Source organism: Staurois parvus, unplaced genomic scaffold (genome assembly GCF_062004578.1).
Source record: "Staurois parvus isolate SC_StPar_1 unplaced genomic scaffold, SC_StPar_1.0 ptg000978l, whole genome shotgun sequence".
Classification (NCBI taxonomy): domain Eukaryota; kingdom Metazoa; phylum Chordata; class Amphibia; order Anura; family Ranidae; genus Staurois; species Staurois parvus.
In genome coordinates this window covers 533,352-547,735 of record NW_028318774.1, presented here as the reverse complement: position 1 = coordinate 547,735, position 14,384 = coordinate 533,352, and the positions used below count along the sequence as shown (strand labels likewise).

The window sequence follows — 14,384 nt, the reverse complement described above, 5'->3', positions numbered from 1 at the left end:
CTTGGCACATCCACATGGCGCTATTTACCTGGTTTCCTGAGAACTATCCTGAGCAAACTTGGTTATAGCGGGCAACGCTCTATCGGTGATGTCCTTTATACCAGAGAGGACCCGTCCAGGCCCCATTCTTTCCACCAAATCAGACATGTGCTGAGCTGTGCACTTCCTCACTGTAGTGTTCAAATGGCTGCGGAGACACAACCCAAAAGGTGGTATAGAAGGAGAAGCACAACAAAATAACAATGTAAGACCATCTTAAATAAAAATGTGGAGCTTAATGAGAACAGGGAATAAAATAAATGTCTGATTTTATAATTTATTTTTGTAAACACAGAGCTCTGTGTGTGATTGGACACAGCTGATTTCAGCCGAAATCATTGGCTCAAATCAGCTGCCATACTCGTTCAGTGTCCAATCACTGCACAGGTTGGGAAGCGGCGCACCCTAGCATGCCCCAAACCCAGAAGAGGGCCAATCACGTACATGTATATCATCGTGCGTGTACTTGCCAATGCTAACTGTATATTTATTATGAGCGGTTGGCAAGTAGTTAAATCCATGCCATACAAATGTGTTGAAGTTTATAATTCAGAAAAGCAGCAGTATGGTCGCAGTAAAGTCATACTGTTGCTTCAAAACTCGGGCCACTAAGAGGGACTTCAGATTGCAGAAAAGTCAAAAGTCACAAAGTGTCATTTTACCTGAGCCCTCCATTTATGAGTGCGGCTAGAGCACGCAGCGGCGTTACATTCTGTACCATCGTGCCAAGTGCCTTATCCACATCTTCTCGGATGAAGATGTTTGGCTCTCCAGCTTTGTGGAGAAGTACTCGGACACAGTTGTCCAGTTCATGGTCCATGTTCTTTTTTAGGTGTGTAAACATGTCTCCTAAACACCCGATGGCTGCCCGGGAGACGCTGGAACGCAAGTTCTTCACCTAAAAACATAAAAAATGTACAATTTAGAAAACTCACTAGAAACATGATCATAGATGGTCCTGTAATTAATCAGTATTATTGTTATACAGGATTTATGTAGTGCCAACAGTTTGCTCAGCGCTTTACAATATAAAAGGAGACAATACAGTTCAAAACAGAGGGTTAGGAGGGTCCTGCTCCTTGGAGTTTACAATCCAAGAGGGAGGGGCTGGTGGTACAAAAGGTAATAACTGTGGGGGATGAACTGATAGGAGGAATAGAAGACTTGGTTATTAGCTGAAGGCAGGGTAGGCTTCCCTGAAGAAACAGGTTTTCAGAGATCGCCTAAAAGTGGGAAGAGTAGGCAATAGCCGGATATATTGGGGTAGAGAGTTCCAGAGGATGGGGGAAACTCTGAATAAGTCCTGGAGATGTGCATGGGAGGAGGAGACAAGGGAATTAGAGAGCAGGAGGTCGTGGGAGGAGCGGAGAGGACAGTTTGGGTGATATTTGGAGACGAGATTGGTGATATAAATTTGGGGCAGAGCTATAAATGGCTTTATATGTTATTGTTAATGTTTTGAATTTTATTCATTGGGCAATGGGAATCCAGTGGAGGGATTGCTGTGCAGTATGTACTGAAAAGGTGTCAGAGTGTACAGTTTACTGAAAACACCTTCAAAGCACTGCTTCAGTCCCTGAATGTCTCTTAAAATACTTGTTTCTAAAAGCGAGGCGCCTACTCACCTCACACTCTGGAAGCCGGGTTATAGAAGGATTATACAGTGGAGGATAGAAAGGGTCTGTAGTACAATGGCAAATATGCTCTTGCAGCTTATGATACACACTAAGGGGTCTATTTATTAAACATTTGTTGAATAAATGTCGCATATGTGCAGGCTGGACACAATTTTCCTGTACTTTCTGTAATATTTATTTCAGATAGATTTTATATATATATATATATATATATATATATATATATATATATATATAGATAGATAGATATAGAGAGAGAGAGAGACACACACACACATACATATGCATTTAGCCACTGTGCTGCCCAGGTAATAGATTAACTCCTATGCTTGTCAGCTCCATTTGGTTGCCAAAATACAGTATAATGAAGTGTTTCAGAGAATTATACCACATTTTCACCACTAGATGGCACTGGAAATCATAGGAATGAATTGGTTACAGAAAATGTGGGGAAAATTCATGACACCTGCACAAGTGTGTGTGACATTCTTCCAACAAATGTTTTATAAATAGACCCCTTAGGCTACGATCACACTGGCTTTGTCAGCAGGCGTCAGACAGGCGTTTGGGAAGTGTTTTTAATGCTTCTCATACACCTATGAAAATTCTGCACATGGCAGCACACAGCGAGGTAGTTGCGGAGCATTAATACCATTAAACTTCATTATAGGCATTTGTGGTGCAGTTTTAACGTTTGGCAAACGCCTATCAAACGCCTCAAAAACGCACATAGGGTGTTTGGAGAGCATTTGAGGAACGTTAAAAACACTTCCCAAACGCCTAACGCCTGTCAAACGCTATAGGGGCGTTTGGCAAGAGTTAGAAATAAGTTAAGTGTGAACGAGCTCTAAGAGAGATCACTTTTAGTTTGGGTCTCTTTGCTGAAGCACCTGTTTGTGTTAAACATCTTCAACAAGAGAATAAAAAAAAAAATAATCAGTTTATGTCCAATAACTTTACCCGCCTGCTTTCCAAGCCTAGTCTTGACACTTCTCTCCTACATGTAAAAATCATCTTTTTTTTGCTAGAAAATTTACTTACCCCAAAACATTAAATATGTTTCTATAAGCAGAGGACCTAGAGAACAAAATGGTGAGTGTTGCAATCTGCGCAGTGGTATTTTAAAACGCAAATAATATGGAAAAAATACACTTTAATGAATTTTAGTGCACACAAAACACAATAAAAACCCAATGTCTGGTAAATATAAAGCATGATGTTACACTAAATAGATACCCAATATGTTACGCTTTAAAATTGTGTACGCCTGTGGGACGACGCTAAACTACGGTACCTAAAAATCTCTATGCTTTAAATGCCTTTCTAGGTTACCAGTTTACAGTTACACAGGAGATCTGGGGCTAGAATTATTGATCTCGCTCTGACATTCACCGTGATACCTCACGTTTGTGGTGTGATTGTGTTTTTTGTATGCGTGCAGGACCAACGCGTGTGTTTGCCTTTGTGTGCAAGCACAGGAGCATGGGGGGCGCCTTGAAAAAAAAAATTTATTTATTTTTTTTAATTTGATTTTTTTTTTTTTACACTGTCTCTTTAAATTGTTTTTTAATCACTTTTATTGCTTTTACAAGGAATGTAAACAACACTTGTGACAACAATCAGCAGGGACTCCTCTTTACTGAGACATCTGGGGTCTAACAGACCCCAGATGTCTCCTCTGCTTTTACCAGTATCAGATCAGCCCAAGATCGGTCTGACCCGATGCCTATAGCCAGTGGTGTATTTAGGTTTTATACTGCCCTAGGCAACACTGAAAGCTGGCGCACCCCAATCTCTAAATGTCTGTATAATGTATAGCTGGCTCCATCCCTCTCCTCTCTGTACCCCCAGAGCTGACACTCTATATGTCTGTATACAGTATAATGTAGTGATGCTGGCTGCATCCCTCTCATCCTCCCAGTTATATAACCTGCCAGTGGTGCTCATGCTGCTCCGCTGCTCCCCGTCGGGCAGTGCTGTCAGTCGGCAGTGCAGAGCAGTCAGTGTTGGGCTGGCCGGGTCCCGGGATGCAGAAACACCTGGAGAACCCAGTTCGGGCTGTGCGCTACCTGCGGAAACTGACCAGCATCGTGCAAAACCAGCAGAGCCTCACCCACACCCAGTGACAGCGAATCAATCCTCAGTCTCCTGGACCCTGCATTCACTATATATCCGGTCTCCCCGGACCCTGCATTCACTATATATCCGGTCTCCCCGGACCCTGCATTCACTATATATCCGGTCTCCCCGGACCCTGCATTCACTATATATCCGGTCTCCCCGGACCCTGCATTCACTATATATCCGGTCTCCCCGGACCCTGCATTCACTATATATCCGGTCTCCCCGGACCCTGCATTCACTATATCCGGTCTCCCTGGACCCTGCATTCACTGTATCTGGTTTCCCACAGTACACAGAACATGGAAATGCAATTATTTTAGTAAAGATAAACTGCTAAATACCATTTCTCATCAGCAGTTAGAGCAGTCTTGTGACTTCTATCAGTGTCCAGCCGAGCACTAGTTAAAGATTGTAGGAGGAGTTTTCATTCTGCTTTAGGAGGATGAAGAACCCCTGACCTCTGTCTGGACAGTGCTGATTGGCCCTGTGCTGATCACATGCACTCTTCCAAGACAAGAAAAACCTCTCTAGCAATACACACCAAACTAAGCATGTGCAGAGTGACACCACACGATATGTCTTATCAGGAGATAAGAGGTGGGCATTGGAAGAAGGGGACGATCAGAGAAGACAGGATCAAACAGCATTTTTACACAACGCAGAGGATTAACCCCTTAGGTTCCACAGCGAGTATAACAAGCATGCTTTACTGCATATACAGACTGATTTTACTGTTGTGGGTTTAGTAACACTGAAGTGAGAAGATATTTCCTAAATAATGGGGGGGGGGGGGGGGAGATACTCCTCAGACTGTGGCCACCAGAACATTAGTCCCAATTGGAGGATTTCTCTTCACCTTATACCTACATTACAAATCTACACTTTGCCATAGGTGGATCATTTTTTTTTCTTTCAGCCAGTGGGCTGAATGAAATAAAAAAAAAGAAAGGAAAAAATTCCTCCGTCCACTAAACCAAGGTGCATCAGCCTATGCTTGAGAAGGGCGCGCGTTTGCCCTCTACTGGCCTCGCGCATACTCCGAAACGCATTGCATGCTGGTCCCTCCTACATCATCACGTTCATGTCGACGTTGAGCTCCAGGGTGCGTTTCAACGCCCATCTTTCGAGACAAACACACGCCGGCTGGCTTCCTCCATCTACAGTCTTCCCTAGCGCAGACCACAGCAAACCCAGCAAGGACTTGGATACCATTTGACACTCCACTATACCGACAAGCTTCTTTTACACTTTTACCATGTGAGTGTTTTTACATTGTTCCTGAATAAATGTCCTTTATACTGCACTTAGAGGCGCTTTTCTTCTCCTTTTGTGTGTTCACCTAGAGCCTGCTACAGCCTTAAGCGCTTGCCCTAGAGCTATATGGACTCAAATATATTGGACTTTATCATGTAGTTTTACTATATTCCTTGGCACTAGGATTTGGGGAATTTGTTTGAGCTGATTTTTTTGTTCTTTGTCTTTAGATAGAGGAATCCTCCCTGCTGAGGCACTGTATTTTGACAGCAAAGACTCTCTATTGTCAGAATAAACTGATCAGCAGCTACAACCACTGATCAAGAACATTTTCCAACAAGCCTGGTTGACTGCACATGGGTCAAAATTCATCCAGTCTCTGCTGAACCAGGTTATTTTCGATCCACCTAAAAGGTAGCTTTATATCTGGGATTCCTCCTCTTATTTTTGGCTCACGGACAATTGTTAAAAGTAGAGATGAGCGAATTATTCAAAAATTCGATTCGGCTGTTTCGCCGAATTCGCGGAATAAATTCGATTCGAGGCGAATATATTCGCTGCGAATTTAACTTATAAAAAGGGTGTTTCTAGGCTTCAGAGAGCCTTTATATTAGTGCAGAACACTGTACCTTTAATTTAAATGCCCTTGGAGTCTGCTGGGGAAGAGATCTAATACTGTCAGTCAGTATGACATGCAGATGAGTGCCGTCGATCTTAGAATCACCGCACACTTCACTCATTTGGGCAGTCACGGGGCCAAAACCAGAGTGTGGAGCCACAGTGTGGCGGTGGAGGCAGCAGCAATGGGAGGCCATACAGCACCCTATGACAAAATGGAACCCACCAACAGTGTAAGGAGACCTGAAAGTGGCACATGGCAGAGTGTGGCGATGGAGACAGCAGCAATGGGAGGCCGTACAGGGACCCATGACACACTCTGGACCTGGCAGCAGCATGAGGAGGCGGTACAGGGGCCCATGACAGATTACGGGCCTGGCAGCAGCATGAGGAGTCGGTACGGGGGCCCTTGGCAGATTACGGGCCTGGCAGCAGCATGAGGAGGCGGTACAGGGGCCCATGGCAGAGTGGCGGAGCGTAAGCAGCTAAAATTGAAGGCCATACAGATGCCTATGTTAAAAAGTCCCCCCAGCAGCAGCGTGGGGAGACGACTATCAAGAGTCCAATGGCAGAGTGGCGGAGCAGAAGCAGCTTCAATTGAAGGCCATACACAGGCCTAGGTTAAAAAGCGGAAGCCGTCAGCAGCGTGAGCAGACGACAGAGACACATGGCGCAGGGTGGCGGTGGATGCAGCAGTATTCGGAAGCCAAACACAGGCCTCGGTTAAAAAGCGGAAGCCGTCAGCAGCGCGAGCAGACGACAGAGGCACATGGCGCAGGGTGGCGGTGGAGGCAGCAGCAATGGAAGGCCATACAGCACCCTATCACAAAATGGAACCCACCAACAGTGTAAGGAGACCTGAAAGTGGCACATGGCAGAGTCTGGCGATGAAGTCAGCAGCAATGGGAGGCCGTACAGGGACCCATGACACACTCTGGACCTGGCAGCAGCAAGAGGAGGCGGTACAGGGGCCCATGGCAGAGTGGCGAAGCGTAAGCAGCTTAAATTGAAGGCCATACAGAGGCCTATGTTAAAAATAATAACATGTTTGGGGCATGATTCATGGCGGATTTAGTCAGTTGTGTCAGGAACTGGTGGTTTGAAATCCAGACTAATCCACGCCTGATTCATTTTCACAAACGTGAGTCTCTCCACACTTTGGGTGGACAGTCGTGTCCTCCGCGGAGTTACAATACCTCCTGCCGCACTAAACACGCGCTCCGATGCCACGCTACTGGCCGGGCATGACAGCCTTTCAAGGGCAAATTCAGCTAGTTGGGGCCAAAGGTCAAGTTTCGTTGCCCAGTAGTCAAGGGGATTGTCTACCTCGGTTGGCAGGGTGCTGTCCAAGTAGGCCCAAGCCTGTTGTTTGAGGTCCAGCTCCAGGTCCACCTGATGCTGCTGCTGCTGCGGCTGGTTAGTAGTTTCCTCACTGCGCTGGTGAAGAAAGCTACTCATCATCGACTGCAGACTGAGGCAGCCGCTGCTGGTGGAGCTGCCACTGCTCCTACCACCCCACCCCTCCCCTGCTGCCATGGCAGCGGAACGCGAGCGCACAGGGCCCACAGTGTCTGAGGATGGACGTTGGCGCAGAAAGGCAGAGACCAACTGACTACATAGGTGGTTTTTATAGTACTTTATTTTGGCCTCCCTCTCAGCAGGTGTGAAAAAGGCCACCATTTTTGAATGGTAGCGAGGGTCCAACAAGGTGGACAGCCAAAAGTCATCCCTCGGTCTGATGGTTATTATTCGGCTGTCGCTACGCAAGCAACCGAGCATGCTATGGGCCATTTGTGCCAAGGAATGCGAGGGACTCCCTGCCTCCATCTCCACAGCATACTGCCACGGTGCGTCTGGGTCCTCTGTCTCCTCCTCCTCCTCTACCAGATGCTCCTGCTCCTCCACTCCTGTCCGCTGAGTGGAAAAACCACCCATTTCACTCAATAATTCCTGAGCACCAATGTCCTCCTCTACCTCCTCCTCTTCTTCCTGTCCTGCCCCCACAGGGGTCATGTGGCGTTGAGATCTGTGCGCCACGTCTACCGCACCCTGACCAGCCATTGTTAACAGCATTTGTTCCAGGACGTGCAACAGAGGAATGACGTCGTTCATCCCATAGTCCTGCCGACTCACGAATAGCGTGGCCTCCTCAAAGGGCCTGAGCAAGCGGCAGGTGTCACGCATGAGCTGCCAATGGCTGACATCTAAGTTACACAGGGGAGTACCTTTATCCGCTTGTAACATCAGGAAATCGGTGATGGCCTTTCGCTGTTCGTAAAGGCGGTCTAACATATGTAGGGTTGAATTCCACCTTGTTGCAACGTCGCAGATCAGGCGATGCTGTGGAATTCCGTTCTGCCGCTGCAGCTCAAGGAGGGTGTGCTTTGCGGTGTAGGAATGGCTGAAATGCATGCAAAGTTTACGTGACATTTTAAGGATGTCTTGCAGTGGGATGGTGGATTTTAGGAACCACTTGACAACCAGATTGAACACGTGAGCCATGCATGGCGAATGGCACAACCTTCCTTGACGCAGAGCAGACACCATGTTCTTTCCGTTGTCGGTCAACATGGTTCCGATTTTCAGTTTGCGCGGAGACAGCCATCTGTTGATTTCTCTGTTCATTACACTCAGAAGTTCCTCCCCTGTGTGACTACGTTCGCCAAGGCATACCAGGTGCAGCACAGCGTGACACCGTTGCGCCCTGCACATGTGATATGCCGGTCGGGTAATGGGACTTGGCACGGGGGTGGCGGCTGAGGACACGGCGGAAGAAGAGGTGGTAGAGGCGGACATCTTTGCTGGACCAAGGACGTGCAAACGTGGAGGCAAAAGCGGCGTGACCTGTCCAAGTTGCTGGTGCGGCTGTGCCGGCACCACGTTCACCCAGTGGGCCGTAAATGACATGTACTGTCCCTGACCGTAGTTACAGCTCCACACGTCGGCGCTGCCGTGCACTTTGGCAGAGACCGACATGCTCAAAGACTGGCCCACCATCTCTTCTACATGTGAATGCAGGGCTGGCACTGCCTTTTTGCCTTTTTGGCGAAGAAATGCCGGCTTGGCACTCTCCACCGCGGCTCGGCACAAGCCATCATTTCTCGGAAAGGTGCTGAGTCCACCACTTGGAAAGGGTGGGACTGCAGCACCAGCAACTTGGACAGGAGGACGTTCAGCTTCTGCACCGTCGGGTGCGTGCTCGCAAACTGTTGTCTCTTGGAAACGGATTCCAAGAAAGACTGCTGACGGAATCCGTGAAGAGGAGTAGCAGGAGAAGGAGCATCTGAACGAGCGGAAGATGCCAACGAGCGACAACTCCCCTCAGCAGAGGTGTTGGAGCCTTGACTGGCTGATAGAGGGCGATTGACGTCGGGTAACGGAGCAAGTAACGGAGCGGGTGATGGAGCGGGGGCTGGGGCAGGCAGAACCGCCGTATCTTTATCACGGTTTTCCCAGGCCACCGAATAGCGACGCTGCATATGCTGACGCAAAGCTGTAGTCCCAACATGGGCCCCCTGGCCACGCTTGATTTTCTGGCCACATAGTCGACATACGGCTACGTTTACTTCCTCGGGCGGCTTGACGAAAAATTGCCACACCGCCGAGTAGGAAACTTTGCCCCCGCTACTCCTCACTGGCTGACTGCTACTTCCTCCGTGCACACCGGCACCACTACTGGCCGTGGTGGTAGGCTGCAGTGGAGCTGGTGCTCTACTCCGTGGCCGTTTGCCTCCACTGACACTGCTGCGACCCTGCTGCCTCCTGGGCAACCCACCGACTGTTTTGCTCGCTGGCAAGCTGGCACCCTCTTCTCCTGATGATGCGGAAGCAATAGCCTGATGACGACGAGGCTGCCAAGTGCGATCAGCCTCATCATCATCAATTAGGGTCTCCGCGTCACTACTAGCCCCCTCGGCTGCGTGTGGGTCAGGAGACAGACCTGTCTCTAGACCGGCTACCGAGCCACTCTCCTCGCCAGTACTTCTTCGCCTGGCTGCTGAAGAGGCGGATGTCTCCCCCCGTTCCTGACCGCCCTCTGTTAGCTCTTCCTCACTGTACAGTGGGGCTGAGCCCACAGCATGCGATACTTCGCTTGGTGAGGGAACACCAAAGGACAGGGGCAGGTAGAGGACACGTGATTTCAGTGGGCTTGCTCCCGGGCCATGCCAACTAACGGTTGTGTCTGACGTACCCACCGACCGTTGGCTGTAGGTGTCAGAGGTGACCTGGGAAGAGGAAGACGACCGAGTCAACCAATCGATGACGGCAGGGTTGTCGGTGGAGACACGACCGCTGGATGACACCGGGAGCACTGGCCTCTGGCTGCGACTAGTGCTGCCTCGACCCCTTCCTCTGCTGCCACGTCTGCTCGCTCCTGAAACATTGCCTCCTCTGCCACTCCTCTGCGTGTTGTCTGACATACTCTTTAATTCAATAAGCACCCCAAACATAAAACAGGATTTAACTCTTTGAACGTACAATAGTGGTTGTGAAGCAGAAAGTAACGATTCTGTGTCCCTGAGTAACGATTCTGTGTCCCTCAGTAACGATTCTGTGTCCCTCAGTAACGATTCTGTGTCCCTCAGTAACGATTCTGTGTCCCTCAGTAACGATTCTGTGTCCCTCAGTAACGATTCTGTGTCCCTCAGTAACGATTCTGTGTCCCTCAGTAACGATTCTGTGTCCCTGAGTAACGATTCTGTGTCCCTGAGTAACGATTCTGTGTCCCTGAGTAACCATTCTGTGTCCCTGAGTAACAATTCTGTGTCCCTGAGTAACAATTCTGTGTCCCTGAGTAACAATTCTGTGTCCCTGAGTAACAATTCTGTGTCTGTCCCTGAGTAACAATTCTGTGTCTGTCCCTGAGTAACAATTCTGTGTCTGTCCCTGAGTAACAATTCTGTGTCTGTCCCTGAGTAACAATTCTGTGTCTGTCCCTGAGTAACAATTCTGTGTCCCTGAGTAACAATTCTGTGTCCCTGAGTAACGATTCTGTGGCCCTAAAGTCTCTGTGGCCCTTACTCTGTCCCTAATACAGACAGGTCTGTCTCTCTTGAATGACCGGAGGCTAATGGAGAATTCTAAGATGGCCGCGATTTATAGCTCCACCATTACACAGTGCTGGCTGGCTGGCTGCTGATTGGCTAATGCGATCACATGTCATGAATGAATGCATTATGGGTCAGCGCGCCTTGTCTGCGCGCCTTCCCAGAGATCCCCGCTCCGTCGCCACACATGTCGCCGCCATTTTTGGGAAAATTCGATTCGTGCATCCGAAGTTTGCTAATTTTCGGATTCGGCGCGAATCGAATTTTTCCTAATCTTCTAAACGAATTCCACTTCGTCATGTTCGATTCGCTCATCTCTAGTTAAAAGCTACTATCAGCGGTTTGTTTGTTGGCCATCTATGCCTCATAAAGCAGATTCTCCCTCACTAACTGCTATAGAATTCACATGGAGTCCTATAATCCTTGCCCTTTAGTATCCTTGGTGACCAACTACTAACTGGCTGAAGGCTTTACCATTCTATTGAGATATTATCTACATTGTCCACTGTTCTGACCTGTTCTTTGTGCTAATTAAAATAATTAAGGTTCGGTTATCAGAAGGAACACTGGGCAGTAAAAAGTCTGTAACCATGTGAGATTATCTTGGTGGTTTCCTACTTAAACCTGGGTACACTGAGGGGTTTTTTTTTGTTCAACCATCTGTGTCCCACTGTGGAGATTTCCCTTTGCTTCCTGTTCAATGAACACAACCGAAGGTGAGAGGATTTCATTCCAATGTGAAGGATATTCCATCTTAGACATTAGTCAATGAAACAAATGTCCCCATTAGAAGATATCTCTTCTATTCCTGTTCTGGTGGCTGCTCAAACCTTTGGATTCACCTTCTTTCTCTGTCTCAGTGACACTGGTGATAAGGACAAGATAGAATCCCACTATTAGGGATACCGACATCAATACAAACAGGACGGTAGGTCTAACCCTCTATCACTCCAAATATGTACAGTCATACTTTAAAGGAGAAGTAGGACAAAGCTCTTTTGGCCCTACGTTTCCTATGGACTGGAGAATGAATTGCATTCTTGGGACATTTTTAACCGTTAGCAGGAAAAAGCCCACTGTTGGCTGACATCACAGAGCTGCTCCGGATCCTGACCATATTGTTGGGATCCACCCAGAAGCTAGATCGGCAGCTGGCTCAGACTCTGAGAGCTGCTGAGAGCTAGAGCCGACCCTTCCCGCCCCCTCCTTAGCCCAGTACTCCAGTGAGTGACAGTCCCTGGCCCTTTGCAGACTAAAGACCAAGAACTGAGCTATCGGCGATCTTTCATCGCTCAGTTCTTGGTCTTAAAGGAGGTGGGGGACAGATGCAGCATTGGACCAAAGTTTCATCCACCTAGGAGAGTATGGATGTTTGTTTTTGTTTTTAATCCTGAACTTCTCTTTTAAATGTAAATTTTGCATTCAGCTGGCAAAAGGACTTTAATCTGATATCAGTCTTTTGTACTCCTCAGCACAGCAGAACTCTACTAAACTAGAAGGGGGAGGAATGATACACCTCCTCCACACAGCTCACAGTAACAGACCTGAGGCTGTCAACCACAGGCAGTCTGCTGGAGCTCCATCCCCGTCACCATTTTTCTCTTGGGGTCAGGAAAACTTGCCAGACGTTACTCATGCAGATAGTGATAGGACATGTATACAGTAATGTATATCCCCCTCCCCTGTACTCCATTATAGTGATATGACATGTATACAGTAATGTATATCCCCCTCCCCTGTACTCCATTATAGTGATATGACATGTATACAGTAATGTATATCCCCCCTCCCCTGTACTCCATTATAGTGATATGACATGTATACAGTAATGTATATCCCCCTCCCCTGTACTCCATTATAGTGATATGACATGTATACAGTAATGTATATCCCAGCTCCCCTGTACCCCATTATAGTGATATGACATGTATACAGTAATGTATATCCCCCCTCCCCTGTACTCCATTATAGTGATATGACGTGTATACAGTAATGTATATCCCCCCTCCCCTGTACTCCATTATAGTGATATGACATGTATACAGTAATGTATATCCAAGCTCCCCTGTACTCCATTATAGTGATATGACATGTATACAGTAATGTATATCCCAGCTCCCCTGTACTCCATTATAGTGATATGACATGTATACAGTAATGTATATCCCAGCTCCCCTGTACTCCATTCTAGTGATATGACATGTATACAGTAATGTATATCCCCCCCCCCTGTACTCCATTATAGTGATATGACATGTATACAGTATGTATATCCCCCCCCCCCCGTACTCCATTATAGTGATATGACATGTATACAGTAATGTATATCCCAGCTCCCCTGTACTCAATTATAGTGATAGGACATGTATACAGTAATGTATATCCCTCCTCCCCTGTACTCCATTATAGTGATATGACATGTATATACAGTAATGTATATCCCAGCTCCCCTGTACTCCATTCTAGTGATATGACATGTATACAGTATGTATATCCCAGCTCCCCTGTACTCCATTATAGCGATATGACATGTATACAGTATGTATATCCCCCTCCCCTGTACTCCATTATAGTGATATGACATGTATACAGTAATGTATATCCCCCCTCCCCTGTACTCCATTATAGTGATATGACATGTATACAGTAATGTATATCCCAGCTCCCCTGTACTCCATTATAGTGATATGATATGTTGTATACAGTACTTACTGTCCCCCCGAGTCCTCCACGGCGGTGGAGAGGGTTTCTCCTCTCAGCGGAGTAGAGCGGACCTCTCCTGCACCTGTCCCCTCAGCGGCGGTGCCGCAGAAGCCAGAAACCGGAAGTTGGAAACCGGAACACGGCTTCACAACGAGGTTTGGAGCGCAGGTGCAGTCGCTCCATGCTTCATCTGTGCTCACTGCTCGCAGCCGCTCGCCACAGAGGAGTTTCTCCTCGCATTTGGCGAGCGGCTTTTTCAAGCCCTGCTATAGAGGGATATACTTTGTTCATATTTCATGTTTGGGGTTTACAACCACTTTAAAGAACTAATAGCGGGACCACACAGGCATATTTTTAGTATCTCCGTCATTCTACTAAAATCACTAGGGATCAATCACTACACTGATAGAATAAAAGGCTCTCTAGGAAGTTAGCTGTATATATTGTAGTATATACTGTAAATACATATGTGTGTTTTATCTGTGTAATGATCTTGGCATAAGCTGGCTTCTAGAAATATGAAATCAGTGCTCATTGAGGTCATTTACCAATTTATATGTACAGATCACATATTATCTTCAAATGCCAGACAGCACCTAGCTGCATACCTTCCAATACAACCCCTTACCTCTTGTGCAACTGCAATCTTGAGCTCATGGAGCCTCTCATTAATGATATCGGAATGAAAGATGGACAGCGATCGTACCAGATTCAGACCCTCGATTTTCTTCTCCCTGTAAATATTTGCATCAAATAGAAGACCTCAATTATTAGAAAACATTTAAATGGTCAGTCCACCACTTAGTAATATTTTAGTTTTAGGTAAATGCTAAACCTCATGGTTTTTTATACTGCTTGGAGACTCTTAGGCAGCAACAGAATATTGCAAGATAGCTACCTGTTCCTTCCCCTTCTTTTGCAGTCTCTCCATTCCCACTGATCACCCATGTGCTTTATTGTG

The 14,384-nt window shown here is 47.1% G+C and overlaps 1 protein-coding gene across 1 annotated transcript in view; it reads right to left on the bottom strand.

Annotated features, from left to right (window-relative positions):
* The window catches only part of TOGARAM1 (TOG array regulator of axonemal microtubules 1), a 91,902-nt gene that overhangs the window by 23,496 nt on the left and 54,022 nt on the right, over positions 1-14,384 (bottom strand). Inside the window, exons 13-15 of the mRNA XM_089657228.1 lie at positions 14,052-14,157; positions 702-937; positions 29-187 (exon numbers count right to left, since the gene is read on the bottom strand). Coding sequence (XP_089513354.1) covers positions 29-187; positions 702-937; positions 14,052-14,157 — 501 coding nt within the window. The remainder of the gene's footprint in view (positions 1-28; positions 188-701; positions 938-14,051; positions 14,158-14,384) is intronic.